The following is a 14,149-nucleotide window of genomic DNA, read 5'->3' as shown; positions in this document are numbered from 1 at the left end:
TAAGAGGTACTACGAACAATGTCTTCTTGGGTGTCACCATTTTGAAACACTGGCCTGTCCGACTACGACAACTGGAACTCTGCTATCTTGAGTGCGATAAATGCAACACAGCATTCAAAACGAGTCCAAAGCATCACCTTACTACCATCGTACCAAACACGGTGTCTGCATCTGTTAACACCTAATCTATAAACCTCAATTGTGCCGCCACGTTGATTTATTTTTTTTTCTTTTTTCCGAAGAACCCTTCAAACCAGGCCGCACCTGTCTGGTGTTTTTGTAAAATCTAACATGCTAACGGAAGTTTTCACAGTCTGACCTCAGGAGGAACTTCCTGGAGGAGTGACAGCAGTCCTCACTTCCCTTCCAACAAGCTGTGGAATTGTAGACCTCCGATTCCTTAGAAAGTGCTCTACGACATTTTTCAGACAGATCAGATATAAAGTTTTATTTATGGTGGAGCTCATATTTGTTCATGATAACCATGTTGTTTGATAAGCAGCACCTGCAGACTAAACCCTGTTTTTCAGGCTGCTGCAGCATGTTGGGGGTCCTGTCCTCACTTCTCCCTATAGTGTTTGTTAAGATCAGATTGGTAGACTATGACAAAGACAAGACTGTTTGGGTCCATGTTGTTGCAGCAGATCTCTATCTGTGCTTTCCTGGTTTGATAAAGCCAGAGCTGGCTTTTGTCTCTGCATAAGCAACAGAAAATGAAGCCAGGAGCAAAATACTTTTGCAGGATTTTGCATACAAAACATCAATTAACAATTCTCCTGGACTATTGTTTTCCTTGCAAAATGTGTTCCACAAAACGAAGTTTGCATTTTTCCATAAAGCCTTCTCGAGATTCGAAACCATCACACATGTTCAGACACGTCTTCAAGCTGTTGGTGCAGATTTGCACCTTCAGCTCAGTTTTTTCCACTGATTCTCAGAAAAACAGAAAGCGACGGTGACCGTCTCTGCTTCTGCCCCCGAACACGAAGCTGAATATTGATCAGGGATTGTATGATCTCATCGTGACTTTGACCTTTGAAGATATTGTGAGTTATGGATAAAAATGTGTTTTGTGAGATCACTGTGACCTTTGTGAATAATATTAACCTGTGGCCTGTTTTCTCCAGGTACAAGGAGTTGATGACGGGAAAGACCGCCAGGAAGATAATAGCCATTTTATGGATCCTCTCCTTTGTCATCGGCCTCATTCCCTTCTTTGGGTGGAACATGAAGGACCCGAGTTGGGAGAACTCCAGCTCGGTCAACAACTCGGACTGCAAAGGGTGTTTCTTTGAGAGCGTGGTGGACATGCAGTACATGGTGTACTTTAACTTCTTTGTATGCGTGCTGGTGCCGCTGCTCATAATGCTGGGCATCTACGTGAAGATCTTCACCGTGGCCAGGAAGCAGCTGAGGCAGATTGAGCTCAAGTGTGTGGGCAACGGCGACAACCAGAACAAGAGCCTGCTGCAGAAGGAGATCCGGGCCGCTAAATCCCTCTCCATCATCGTGGGACTCTTCACCGTCTGCTGGCTGCCCGTCCACATCCTCAACTGCCTCACGCTGTTTTACGGCGCTCTGGACAAGCCTCCGGTTGTCATGTACGTGGCCATCATTCTGTCTCACGCCAACTCCGCGATCAACCCAATCATCTACGCTTACCGCATTCAGGACTTCCGGAACACTTTCCGCAAAATCCTGGTGCGGCACTTCCTGTGCCACAAGGAGGAGCTTTACCTCAGCTCCAATGGCAGCAGACGCAACAGAGACGAGGTCACGGTGACCATCGACCCTCTGCTGTAGAGGCGGAGGACTCCATCAACGTCAAGGCGTGAGGTTTCTAATGTTTACAGAACAATGTGAAGATGAACCGATGTCAATCCCACCTTGAATGTAGACTTTTATTTATGAATTGTATTGGGTTGGGATGGGGGTCTGTGAAGTTTTCAACTACAAGTCTTAACTTTTTTGTTGTTGTTGAAGGATTTTTGTTGAAATAGTTGAAGCTAACTGGATTTGTAGGACTGTGAGGATCCAAACTAAAGATGCTATTTATTGTTCTGAATTCACCCTGTCCCAACTACAAACACTCCTCTTTTTGTGCCCTGCTGTTTTTTTTTTATACTCTCGACATTCAGTGCCAGTGTTAAAATAATTTATTTATTACAAGACCTTGTCTTTCAGAATGTATTGATCAAACAAACGCGAGAGTGGGCGTGTGTGGGCTACATCTGTACTTGTGGAGCTAAAGAAAGGTACAGAGGTAGCTTTCCTTACCTGTGGGTATTCTGCAGCTCACAGATCTTTGCTTCATCTGTCTGCTGAGAGGAGGACACATTTTCTTCAGCTTAGATTTATTTATGAATTTAATTCGGAAGGCAGCAGTTGAGGTGAAAGCGTGAATTTCTGCGTATCATTCATCAGTACACAATAGTTTTCTCAGACAAGCTGACCTCATGGGTCCTTAAATAAGAACCAAGTTTGTAGAGTGCTAAAAATTCAAATAAAGGGACGGTATAGTTTTTTGTTTTTTTTAATTGTGAGGTTCTGCTTAACAGGAGTTCATTAAATTGCATTCAAAACATTTTCAAGACAAGTTTTATCTAAAATCAAGACATACATGAATGATCATTTGATTTTCCATCTACTTTAATTGCCCTTGAAATCTTCTAAGCCTTACTATTCATTTATATAAAACCCAATTATGAATGTCTTGATTTTATTATCCTAACCGAGATAGCAAACTAAAATGAATATAATTCTAAAACGTAAGCAGGTCGAGGGTCAACTCCATAAGTAGGATCTGAAAGATTAAGATGTAAAAAAATAAGATGTTTTTGTGATGTCTTATATCCAAATATTTCTAAATATACATATACACCAAGCTAAATGCAATGGGAAAATGTAACAGGTTAGGAAACCCCTCAATTAATGACTTAATTCTGGTAACTGGGCATTTTAAAGATGTTTTAAGGTCTAAAATTGGGGATTATTAACTATTTTCATCAGTTTAAGACTGTAAAAACCTTGGTTCAAAGTTAGTAACTTACCTGCAGTAAATAACTTAGTATCTACAATTTTTAGACAGATTTAGAGTGTTCTTCCTGGACAATTAAGCTAACGGCTAACCTGGCATAGACGAAGACAAAAAACGGTGAAAAGCAACCAGTTGGTTGCTATGGTGGTGAACAGATAAAGCACAACGCAGGTATGGAGGCCTTAGTCCTCAAAGCAGAAACCTTAATAGCAGAGTAACTGTTCCTAAATAGTATTTGAAGAAAAGAACTGAAATTATTTTATGCTAGAGTTGTTTTTAAATGATTAAAGTCTCCAACTGACTAGCTGTTAGCTTTAGCCTGTGGGGCAAACTAATCTGGATTTATACTAAATTAAGGGAATGCAAAGATTGCTTATAACCTCAACAGAATCTCAATTTTTTTTTTTTTTATTATAGGATGAATAAGAAACACGTCACTTTTCTTCGCCATGCATCTTACTGTAACCACTAAAAACCAAACTGTCACCTCTGTATGTGTTCCACAGGAAATGGCTAAGTGGGTTGAAGTTGGCTTAACTGCAAAGCTCACCTACAGTGATGTGCATTTCTTCAGGCGTAAGCTCAGGAAGTGGAGAACGGATCGTACCCTTTAAACTAACTTTGCGTTGGCATGAAGCCTTTTTGGCTGCTTCACCATGACATCATGCAAGATGACACCTCAAATCAGAGTCCTTTATGTAACTCCACGTTGACCAGGTTCTGGTCACACGTCTCTTTAGTGGCTTGCATAAGACTTCATAGCTGTGGTCATTGCTTTGGGCATAAGAGTTCAAACCTTCGCCCACAGTCAGTCTTAAAAACCACAGACGGAACAGACACAAGCCATTTGGTTTCAGAAAACAAAAGATTTGAATCTGTAAGACAAACTTTAACTCAGCCGAGTAATGTTATGTGTGCCAACAAAAACAGGTTAGTAAATCCAGATTCCAGTGAGGGAGATTGTGAAAAGTAAATATTTTTAGACATAGAGGCATTATTATAATTCAAAGAAAAGCTCTTAAGCTGCATAAGAAGGTCTTTCTGCAAAGTCACGCCATGTATGAACTACCACAGGGCGTTAAGGTCACCTGACAGTCATCTCTATTCAGATGAACGTTGCACTGACATTTTAGTTTCCTGATTTGGTGTGCTTCACTGGTGTAAAATAAGTGCTCTGATGTGGAGCCCTCGGTCTATGCTGCTGCTCTGTCTTTCTGCGTTTCTCGATTTCCACCTCCGTCTGATTTCAAGGGCTAAAACACAGGAGTGTCGCAACGTTTGGGGACATTCCAATGGAGACATCTATACTGTAACTGCACTGTAACGTTATCTTATCGTCTTTGTTGACTGATGTGTGACAATAAGTACTGTAGCTGTCTGGCTTTCTGCTTGATGTCAAACTGTTGCCTTGATTTTTTTTTATTTTAAAAGGTAATGCGAACAATGGCAAGTTCAACATTCCTGCCTTTCATTCCCAAGTACCCATTTGTCTGTGTGCCATCCTGTTGTTACTAATCAGGAAAAATGCCTCCACTGTGGTCAAGCTGATGTCCAACTTTTTCCAGAGGCGAAAGTTCATTCGTTCAACACAAAACCACAACTGTTTAACATGATGCAAACTGTATGTATGGTGAATTATTTTGTTAATAAAGGCAATGTTTATATTGGTAAGGTCGGATTTTATTCCCACATTTTAAAGCAGCGACGATTTTATATTTAGTAGCAGCGCATGAGAAAAAAATCACAACTGTGCAGTGAGATGGTTTGGAAGTGACCTCGGTGTCCAGATGTTCTCTCACTCCATAACTGATGGAGCTGTAGATAAAAAGCAACTAAAAATAAAGCTGTAACTATTTGAGATCTTACATTTCTAAAAGAAAACAGAGCAGAATCTGTTATCTCTCAGATAAATACAGCAGGCCAGAGAGGCGGCCATGTGGGGCTGCTACGGGCCCCCGGTCCCGCTCAGCACCGCGGACATCTGCTGATCAGAGATGCTCTCCTGTTGGGTCACAGCCATAGCCTGACACAGGTAGACGGCCAGGATGTGTTTGCACTGGGAGGAAAGAAGAGAGAAAGAAAAAACAAAAAGACAAATTCATTCCACAGACGGTGGAAGCAAAAATGATTAATGTCACGGATATGAAGCTGCAATGACAGTCGGCGGTAATTCCAACAAGAAGATCTCATCTGAGGAACCTGTTGCTAATATTCCTGTGAGAATCCTCCAGTCTCAGCTAATTTCAGATATTAATCAAGTTCTGCACCAAGATCTACAGAGTAAATGATGACATGGGTTATTAGACTTTATTAAGTCTTGGAAGCGTGTAATATCAGTAGCTTGATTACTGGATCATGAGCAATTTTGCAGCTTTGTATTAAAATATCTTTATGGATACAGAGGTGTGGAAAAATCAGCTGGTGACTGGAAAAGGCTCTGACCAAAAACCAGCTACTTGGAAACTCAGAAATGTATCTTTTTCCAGTCACCAGGTGTTTTAAGCCAAAGAGTTAGCAGGTTGTGGAAACGACACTCTGGTGTTTAAGTTGTTAAAGAGTGAAAAACATAGCTATTTTCAGCATTAGTACTTTTTTTTCTTTTAAAATGAAGCACATACAGATAGGAATCTGTTTAAAAGATGTGATATTTTAAGCTGCATGAGAGCGAGAGAAAGCAAGACTGTCAGCAGCAAACAGGAAGGCTGAAAACTGGACAACAAAGTTGCTCAATCAGTATTTTTAATGGAACAAGCTATATTTGGAAACGTTGGTAGTCTTATGGGAAGTTACAGTTAGCAATGCTAGCAATGGTATTTGCTTAATTTTTCTCATATTTTTCATTTATTTCAATTTAAATAAGTAGCAACTCACACACAAGGCATTCAATCATCCTGTTATATCATAACCAATGACTGCTTGACAAAAGATAATAAATGTGGATCTTATATCTTCTGAAGGTTTTTCAAAGATCAATCAATACTAGAGTTGCTATCTACAGAACAACACTTAGATAAAAACTGAGATCAGAAATTAGGCAAAACATTCTGATCAGTTTTAATATGCTTCAATACTCAATGTCTGATTTTCAAACTACTTCAGTTTTCCACAACACTAAAATGATTTATTAGGGGTGGGCATTTATTGTATCATCAAGCAGTAAAAATTTCTTATAGAATTTTTATTTATTTTATCCAGTTTGTTCCATGAGAGCATCAATACATCAGAAAATTCAAAAACACGATTAAATGTGTTTACTTTGCAGTTTAGTGATATAAATCTAACTTCTTTTTTTTTTTTTAATGAAGCGGTGTCCTCTTAAATGGGAATTTATTTATTGAATATTTGTGTTTGTGTTCACTATAAATGCTGTGCCATGCATTCACAACCATGCAGTTACTTAAAAAAATAAGAATAGTTTCATTTTTAACATGATCTTTATCACTATCACAAAGCACCTCTAAATATCCAGTAGACACAGAGTTTTGTTTCTGCTAAAGGCAGCCTGCTGCTAGTATGGGAAAGGCAACACATTTTGCAGTTGCAGCTCAGTTATTTATCCTCTGACCCACTTTTTGAAACAAAATGGACCTGGTCCATATTTCACTGAGCCAAATTTGAGCCTACATATTCCCTGAATGGACTCCAGCTGCTGAAAATCATGCATGAAGGCCCTTTCATAAGACTCTGCAAGAAACTGATGCACTTCCCTGTGACTGTGAAAGTAATTTTACTTTGTTGTGTGTGTTGTGTGTGTTTTGTATCAGCGTTGCTCAATGGGAGTCTCCATGGTCTGCTGCAGCTCTCCGTTTCTCACACTGATTTTAGCTGCATCCTCCAGGGAGACAAATCAGCCGCGCAGTCGGAGAAGGATCCGATCTTGTTTGTTTCAAGATATTTAGGGAGAGTCCGAAGGGGAGACACCCATCAGTGACCAGACGAAAATACAACCTGACCACAACACATCTGTGCACACACACCGCAGTGTGCTTTGTCTCACTTGGTGGGGCAAAGTGTTTTGTTTTTGTTTTTTCTCAGAGATGCACGCTTGACTGAGAAGACACAACGGCTGTGAAACGGGTTGCATGTCTCCAAGCGTCGCTGGAAAGTACACGATGTACGATGAAGTGATGTGAACTCTGATACGTCTGAAGTTCCTCTGCAGAACTACAGGGCTTTCTTTAAGGACTATAGGTTCATGAACTGGCCCAACATCTAGTAACTCATACATTTAAGTAGGGCTGACATGATTCGTTGTATTAATCTATTTGAAATAATCGTCAAAGTAATCAATTGTTAACTGGAGTGTGCAGATTAAAAAAGACAACAAAAAAAAAAACATAGTTTATTAATGAGGCCAAAACTGGATAAAAACTGTTTAACTTTTTGCATTAGAGATAAAAAAAAAAAAGTTTTGGCATTTTAGGCAATAAAATTATCATCTAATTTGGAAAGGGAATTGAATTATTTGTTTCTTTGCTTCTTTTGATGAACTTCTAATACTGCATAAAAAAGGCTATGAAAAATTGGTAGAATGTGCCAATTTTTAAAAATCAGATCAATTGATTAATCATCAGAATAATTGATAGCTAAAATAATTATTAGTTGCATCTCTACATTTAAAGGGCAAAAGATAAAAACGGTGCAAGAGTTGCAGTTTGTTTAAAAATTGTGTCTTTTTACATGAAATAATGAACACTGAATATCATCAGCAAAACCGATCTGGTCTAATAAAGTCCAAACTTTAACTTGGGTACACGATTCCTGAGGAGCTCGGAAACGTTCTGCTTATTGTCTGCGGTCCTTAAAGCCATGCTTGTTTCCTATTGAGAAAGAGGAAACTCAGGTCGTTTCATTGTTGAAACATTTTGCTTAAGACGAGATTTTGTAAGTCGATTTTATTCCAAGAAAGGTGTGGAAACAGCAGGACTGGTTGTTACAAGGGCTGCACCGATTGCAGTTTTCTGGCCGATCGCCTATTACCGATATTTTAAAAAGCCTTACTCACCGATTCCAATTTTGGCCGATACCATTTTTTGACTGAAATGTTGCTCAATATATCAAGAAAGTTGCTGAATCGGCAACAATGTGGTGACTATTGTTAGCTGTAAATGTGCAGACATGACCTAGTCGGCCGGTTTGTCAGTCAAACCTCTCTCACGGGAGAAAAGGAAAGCACAGGGATGATTTTTAGACCTTTGCCGAGGTTGATAACATCGGTGGATAAGATTGGCTTCATAGGTCAAAATCGGCCGATCACTGATCTCCGAAAATTAAGGAAATTGGCACCAGTAAATCGGTGCACCCCTAGTTGTTTCCATTAATAAAGCAAGTTTGTTCATTATTTCCTTAATAAAATCCCCTAAAAGACTCTAACTTTAGTTTTCTCAAACTGATTTAGAGTTTTATGTGATCATCTTATGGTGTTTTAGGTCACATCCACTTTGAAACATGAAAAACCTCAGATGGTGAACGTAGCGCCCACGTTCGAATGCGAGCTGAAGCTTATAATATATATTCTTGTTTAAAATTTTTTTATCTTGGCTTTCATTTTCAGTTGGACCTAAAATTAGTCAACATATATGGAAATTAAGTTTTCATCCTTGTTGGAGGATTGACTATAAAAACGATAAATAAAAGTAATTTTGCAAAGACTGGACGGATAAAACACTTTTGTGTTTGAAGGTTTGCAATGAAAGTACTGATTAGAATGTAGTTAAGCAGTGATAATGATGAGCTGACTGATGTCAGATGTTAAATTGAAAAAAATAAATAAAACTGCTTTACCCCAACAGAGGCTGCTATGAATGCTAAGGCTAGTTAGCATAGACACCAGTGATGGCGGATAAACAGTTTTCCTTTAACACTAAGTTGTTTCTCCACCATTAGCACATTGAGCAGTGCGTACACGAGCGTGATTCATAGCGCTAAGACCCTCCTTTTGGCTCTGATTGGTTATTTTTCACAGGGAGCGGTGCATTTCTTCAGACAGCAATAGTAGGAAAGGGAGGAGGACCTTCATTTTTTCACTGATTATCCGTTATGTTGCACTGTCACATGACGGCATATACAGAAAAAACATACTGCAGCTTTAAAATACCTAAATAGGGACACAGCTTATATAGAACCAGGTTTTGGGAGACTCACCAGCAGACCTTGGTTTCTGCGTAGAACGGTGTAGGTGAACGCTGGGCAGGGACAGTAGTGACAGGACAAGAAGCAAGTGTACAAACGGCCTGAGCCTCCAATGACCTGCAAACGATTCATGCAAACTAGATTAATACAAGACAGAGCACTGATGTAAATTTTCTGCTGTGGGTTTATTATGTGCCAGGAGTCTGGCAGCGATCACAAATATAATCAGCACACTGGTTTCACTAGAGGGTAAAACTACAGATTTTTACTCCTTGATTCTAATTACCCACTCTTTATCTCTACAATCTTAAAAAAACAAACAAGAGTGAAAACATCCGGCATCATTATTTACTGTAGCAGTGAAAATAACACTTTTATATTTTCAGTCCTCTAATGAGCAGAGAAACAGTGAATTAAACTTCCCAAAAAAGTCTTGATAGTCATCAAGCTATATTTTGGCAAATGTGAGACAGGACTTTGTGTTTTGTTTGGTTTTTGTCTCTAAATGATGGCATTCATGCCCTGTATCGTTCTTTTTTGTTGAATTGTGAACTCTGACCTTAAGGCAAGCGAGGCCTACAGAGCTTTAAATTTTGTTCTTGGTTGTGAAACAGAATGTGTTATTCTTGGAATGCTACTCATTCCAGGAATAACACATTCAAGGAATGTGTTATTCCAAGAACACGGTGTGTTCTTGGAATAAATTTGGAGATCGGCCACTTTCACTGTCCAATTCTAATTTAAAAAAATTCTTCATTGATCCCAAAGGGAAATGAAATGTTGTAACTCATTTATTTAAAGAGTTATTGTAGACGGTGATGGCTGTTTGCAGGAAGGATCTCCTGTAGCAGTCTGTATCACAACGAATTTAAGGAAGCCTCTGAAGACATTCTCTATTTTACCATGACTCTATGTCTCATAAAGAGGTTCTGTTCCAATGGTGTTTTCCTTTGTGGGTAATAGATGTTACTGGACTTAGAAGTGGCTTTTCAATTACTTTGTTTTCTACAAAACGTCTTTGGATCTATTCAAGTATTCAAGTGATTATTGATTCTAACCTTGTGGCAGCAATAAAACCTTGGTGTGGCTTGTCCGAGGAGACGGTAATTATATTTTCACACAGTTCAGGGCTGATTTGGATAGATTTACTTCCCTTTAAAAACTAAATAACCATTTAAAAGCTGCATTTTGTATTTACTCTAATAATATTCGATAAACACAGATATTTTAACTATTCTTTTCTCTCTCAGGAGCTCATTTCGAGTAAAAGTTATGATCTAAGGTAATCGTGCTACCATTTTTCCAACCTCATCATTTCCTATGAGCTATTTAGAAGAGTGGGAGCAGATGTCATGTATTTTTAAAAGGAGCTGTGTGGGATGTCTAATGGCCCTGGGTGACGGAGCGTCGTGTCCGTGGTGTCGGCATCCCCTCCCAGCTTTGGACAGTGATTTAAGCGCCTCTCTCATGCTTGTGAGGGTGCGCGGGGACATCACATTGGCAAATTAGCATCACACAGCACAATAACTAATGTCTCTCAGACTTGGCACCATTATTCTGCTGAGCTATAATTCATTACCTTCCCCTATGATCTCCCAAAGTAAAAAACAGCTCATTTGTTCAGTACGACGCTTCATTAGAAATAAGGCACGAAAGAGAAAATTGCCTGGACTCAATGCGGCTTGAGGAAGACAAATAAAGCACCATGAATACTGGGATGAGGAAGGAACACTGTGGTAACTAAACCGAGGACTTTCTAAAGAGTTAGGCTGATTAAGAAGCAGCTCACACTCGGGCCCTTTTTGTTTTCTGTTGGCGTCAAAGAAATGTGGCTCTGCTGGAGCTCACATAGCAGCACTGGCAGCTAATATCATCAAAGGATACAGTAACATGCAGACATGGATAAGTGTTTGTTTGGCAAACACAATACATCAAAATCTGACATGTAGTGGCAGAAAAACAAGAAAAGAGATAGAGAGAGAAAAAGACAGAGAGAGAGAGAGTTAGCATTGAAAGGAAGCCATCACGATTCAGAGAACCAGGAGCTGACTGCTTCACAACCGCATGCGATCATTCTGCATATGTGCATCACCATTCAGCTGATCAGGTGCATTTATGTTGACTTATAAAAGTGCTTTAAGATTTAATGCAGGGTCTCCCCCAGGGTATTACAAGCCTGGCGGGTCACCAGGCTTTAATTGTGCCCCCACCAGCCTAAGTATTGCTTATTTATTTAAGTCTTTTTAAAATGTTTGCATTTTTTAAGACTTTTTAGTTGATGTTCAGGTGTTGATCTTCCAATCTTTTAATAACACGATTGCCAAGTGATATTTTCAAATTTCCTGTCAACTTTAAAAAAAATTTTAACTCAAAAACACGACGGGCTGCCGGATGAATAACTGTGATAGCACCCAACCAACGGGCTTAGCAAGTAGCAACTTTGACAGAGTTGTTAAAATAGTTGCAAATGATGCTAACCACAGAGAAGAAAAACATCTTTGACCTTCACTCAGGTGTTTGAAAGGTTAAAAGGTCAGGAAAGTTTCTGTATTTGTACTCCTAACAGTCAAGGAGCAAACATTCATAGCCCAAATCTAAACATTTCTTGTTAAGTTCGTAGATTAGGGTTGGATTATTTCCTTGATAATCTTTCTGACAAGCTGTCATTCTGTGCTGTGGTTAATTACAGTCAGAGTTGGACTGTGCCAGCTTAACGTTATGAAACTGAAGCAGATCAGTTAACGCAGATCTGTTAGTCAGAACCAAAGCAGAAACTTTATATGGATGAGGCAACAACTTGAATTAATTAATCCCAGTTTAGTGTTTCACACGTGTCTCCATCAACCTTTGACAACTTTCGCCTGAATTATTGCCTTTTGTTGCATATTTCTCCATTTCAAACATCTGACAGACTAAGAGCCCTTCAAAATGATTTAACATGATTTTTCAATTAACATGATTTTTCTGATATCCAACAGCATAAATCATGTCATTTACCTCATTGAGCATCAATTAAACGCTAAAAGCATATATCAAATGATGGATGTCGAAAGTGCCACATGTTATAGCTATTAATTGTTTTTTTCCTTTCTGCATCTTTGAGCTGTCACATGTTTATAAAAGTAACAATAGGGATCAGATCCTTTCAGCCTTCAGATTCTGAATACTACACAGTTAATTTTCTTTCATAAGATGAAACTTGGTTTAATTAATGACTTGGTAATTTTGACAGACACACCAAAAATGACTTTCATTAATGATTACCAGCTTAAATTAAGAACTGAAGAGTTCTCATTCAACTTTTTGAAAAACGCAGAAAATGATCAAAATACGCCTTCGAAGTTGTGGCCTTATGTTTACCTTCATTGTTTATGCAATGAAAAGTGTGTGGGTGGAAGTATTGACCAACAAAAAAAATGGAAATGGAAAATAGAAAAATGGTGAGGAAAATGGAAACCGAGACTTGAAGTGTGATTACTCCAAACCTAATTTGATTAAAACTATTTGAGTTGAAAGTAATAAAAAAAGGTGACAAAATATAAAAAAGTAACTTGTTTTCATCTGCTTAAATTTTTGTGTTCTGCTTCAGAACATGAGATTTTTTAATAACACCACACAGTCAGCGTTTCTGTTCATACTTTTGTTCCCCTGCAGACATCAGTGCATCATCCCTATGTAAAGGTCAGTGGATGTTAGGAATAAGATAAGGTGAAGATCCCAGTGGTGAAATGCCAAGTTCTCATGAGTAATTCATCCCTTCAGTGGAAAGAGGCTGAGAGAGAACAACCACAACATGAGAAATCCAGTAGAATCCAGCAGATACAGGAAAAAAACATTGGCATATATACAGGAAGCTACAAAAAAAAAAAACCCTGCTTCCTACGTCATCTCGATTCAGTAACGTACAAATGCATATCACTCAGCTCTCTCATCCTCTTTTAATCCAAGTGGAAATCTTCTGGATGACTAATTGTAGGTGGCTGTTTTTCTTTTTTAAGGGGAAAGCGAAGTTCTTCAAAATGTCGCAGTTGAGATTTATTTGCTAAAAGTTCAATGCAGCTTCCTAAGTCAGAGCGTGGTGTGAAGATGATGTACCGTGAGCTGAAACACACATCCCAGAGTCCAGCTTAAAAGATCAGAGCTGTCAGAGCACAACCCCGGGTCGTCAAAGAGCCGTTTTCACCCGCTCACCCAGGCGCTTCCAACGGCTCATTAAAACTCACCTCAACACAGCCGGCGAGTGAGTTAGGCTCAATAAACATGTTTTTTTGAATAGATGTTGCTCTCCTAATAAAGCTCCCCTAAATACAGAGGCATAAAAAGACTGGCTGTCAAACAGAAGAAGAAGAAAATAAATCAGTAAGAAGTTAAACAAGCTAAAAAGAAACATTTATTACTCATTTTTCTCAAACATTTACAAAACTTCACTTGTACTAAACAGCTGCCTCAGCCATAATTGATGTCTACGGCAAGTAATAAAAAGTCGCATTTACCGTCATAAATAAGTGTAAATATTTCCACATTAGTACCAAACACTTTTATTGTTACTGCAAAAAAAAAAAAAAATCACAAAAAGAACCACAAAATCTTGGAGGGACTGAAAAGAAGTTCAATAATATTATTTAATTTTAAGGATTCATTGATATTTTAACAGTTTGTGAACGGGTTTTATTGACACATTCCCTTTAAGAGCATTCATGATCTTGATTTGGCCCAAAACGAAAACAAGTCTGACTCTGACACCCCTGATCTACAGACAACAGCCAGGACTTTAAAGCTGGGCAGAGATTGGTCTCCACACTGACAATGAGCCAAAGTGGTTACAAAGTGGCTTTAGGACAGGAAGGGGAAAGCGTCAGTGTGACCATCACAAAGTCCTGATCTCAGTCCTCTAAAGTCAAACTCATTCTCATTTCGGGCCGAATTGACATCACAAATGTCCTCAAAGGGCAGGTGGTGGCAGAATGCATTGATAAAACG

At 38.9% G+C, this 14,149-nt stretch overlaps 2 protein-coding genes across 4 annotated transcripts in view; one reads left to right on the top strand and one right to left on the bottom strand.

The window, feature by feature from the left end:
* adora2b (adenosine A2b receptor) overlaps positions 1-4,907 on the top strand; it is a 19,005-nt gene extending 14,098 nt beyond the window's left edge. For all 3 annotated transcript variants that reach the window (XM_015035612.1, XM_015035610.1, XM_015035611.1), the window contains exon 3: positions 1,128-4,907. In XM_015035612.1, the coding sequence (XP_014891098.1) occupies positions 1,128-1,803 (676 nt within the window). In that variant the 3' untranslated portion in view covers positions 1,804-4,907. The remainder of the gene's footprint in view (positions 1-1,127) is intronic.
* The window catches only part of zswim7 (zinc finger, SWIM-type containing 7), a 21,318-nt gene continuing 11,868 nt past the window's right edge, over positions 4,700-14,149 (bottom strand). The window contains exons 4-5 of the mRNA XM_015035613.1: positions 9,182-9,286; positions 4,700-5,093 (exon numbers count right to left, since the gene is read on the bottom strand). Of these exons, the coding sequence (XP_014891099.1) occupies positions 4,983-5,093; positions 9,182-9,286 (216 nt within the window). The 3' untranslated portion in view covers positions 4,700-4,982. The remainder of the gene's footprint in view (positions 5,094-9,181; positions 9,287-14,149) is intronic.

The sequence above is a fragment of the Poecilia latipinna genome, unplaced genomic scaffold (assembly GCF_001443285.1).
Source record: "Poecilia latipinna isolate Pla-1442-1.1 unplaced genomic scaffold, P_latipinna-1.0 Scaffold340, whole genome shotgun sequence".
Classification (NCBI taxonomy): Eukaryota; Metazoa; Chordata; class Actinopteri; order Cyprinodontiformes; family Poeciliidae; genus Poecilia; species Poecilia latipinna.
This window is presented reverse-complemented; position numbering and strand designations above follow the sequence as displayed.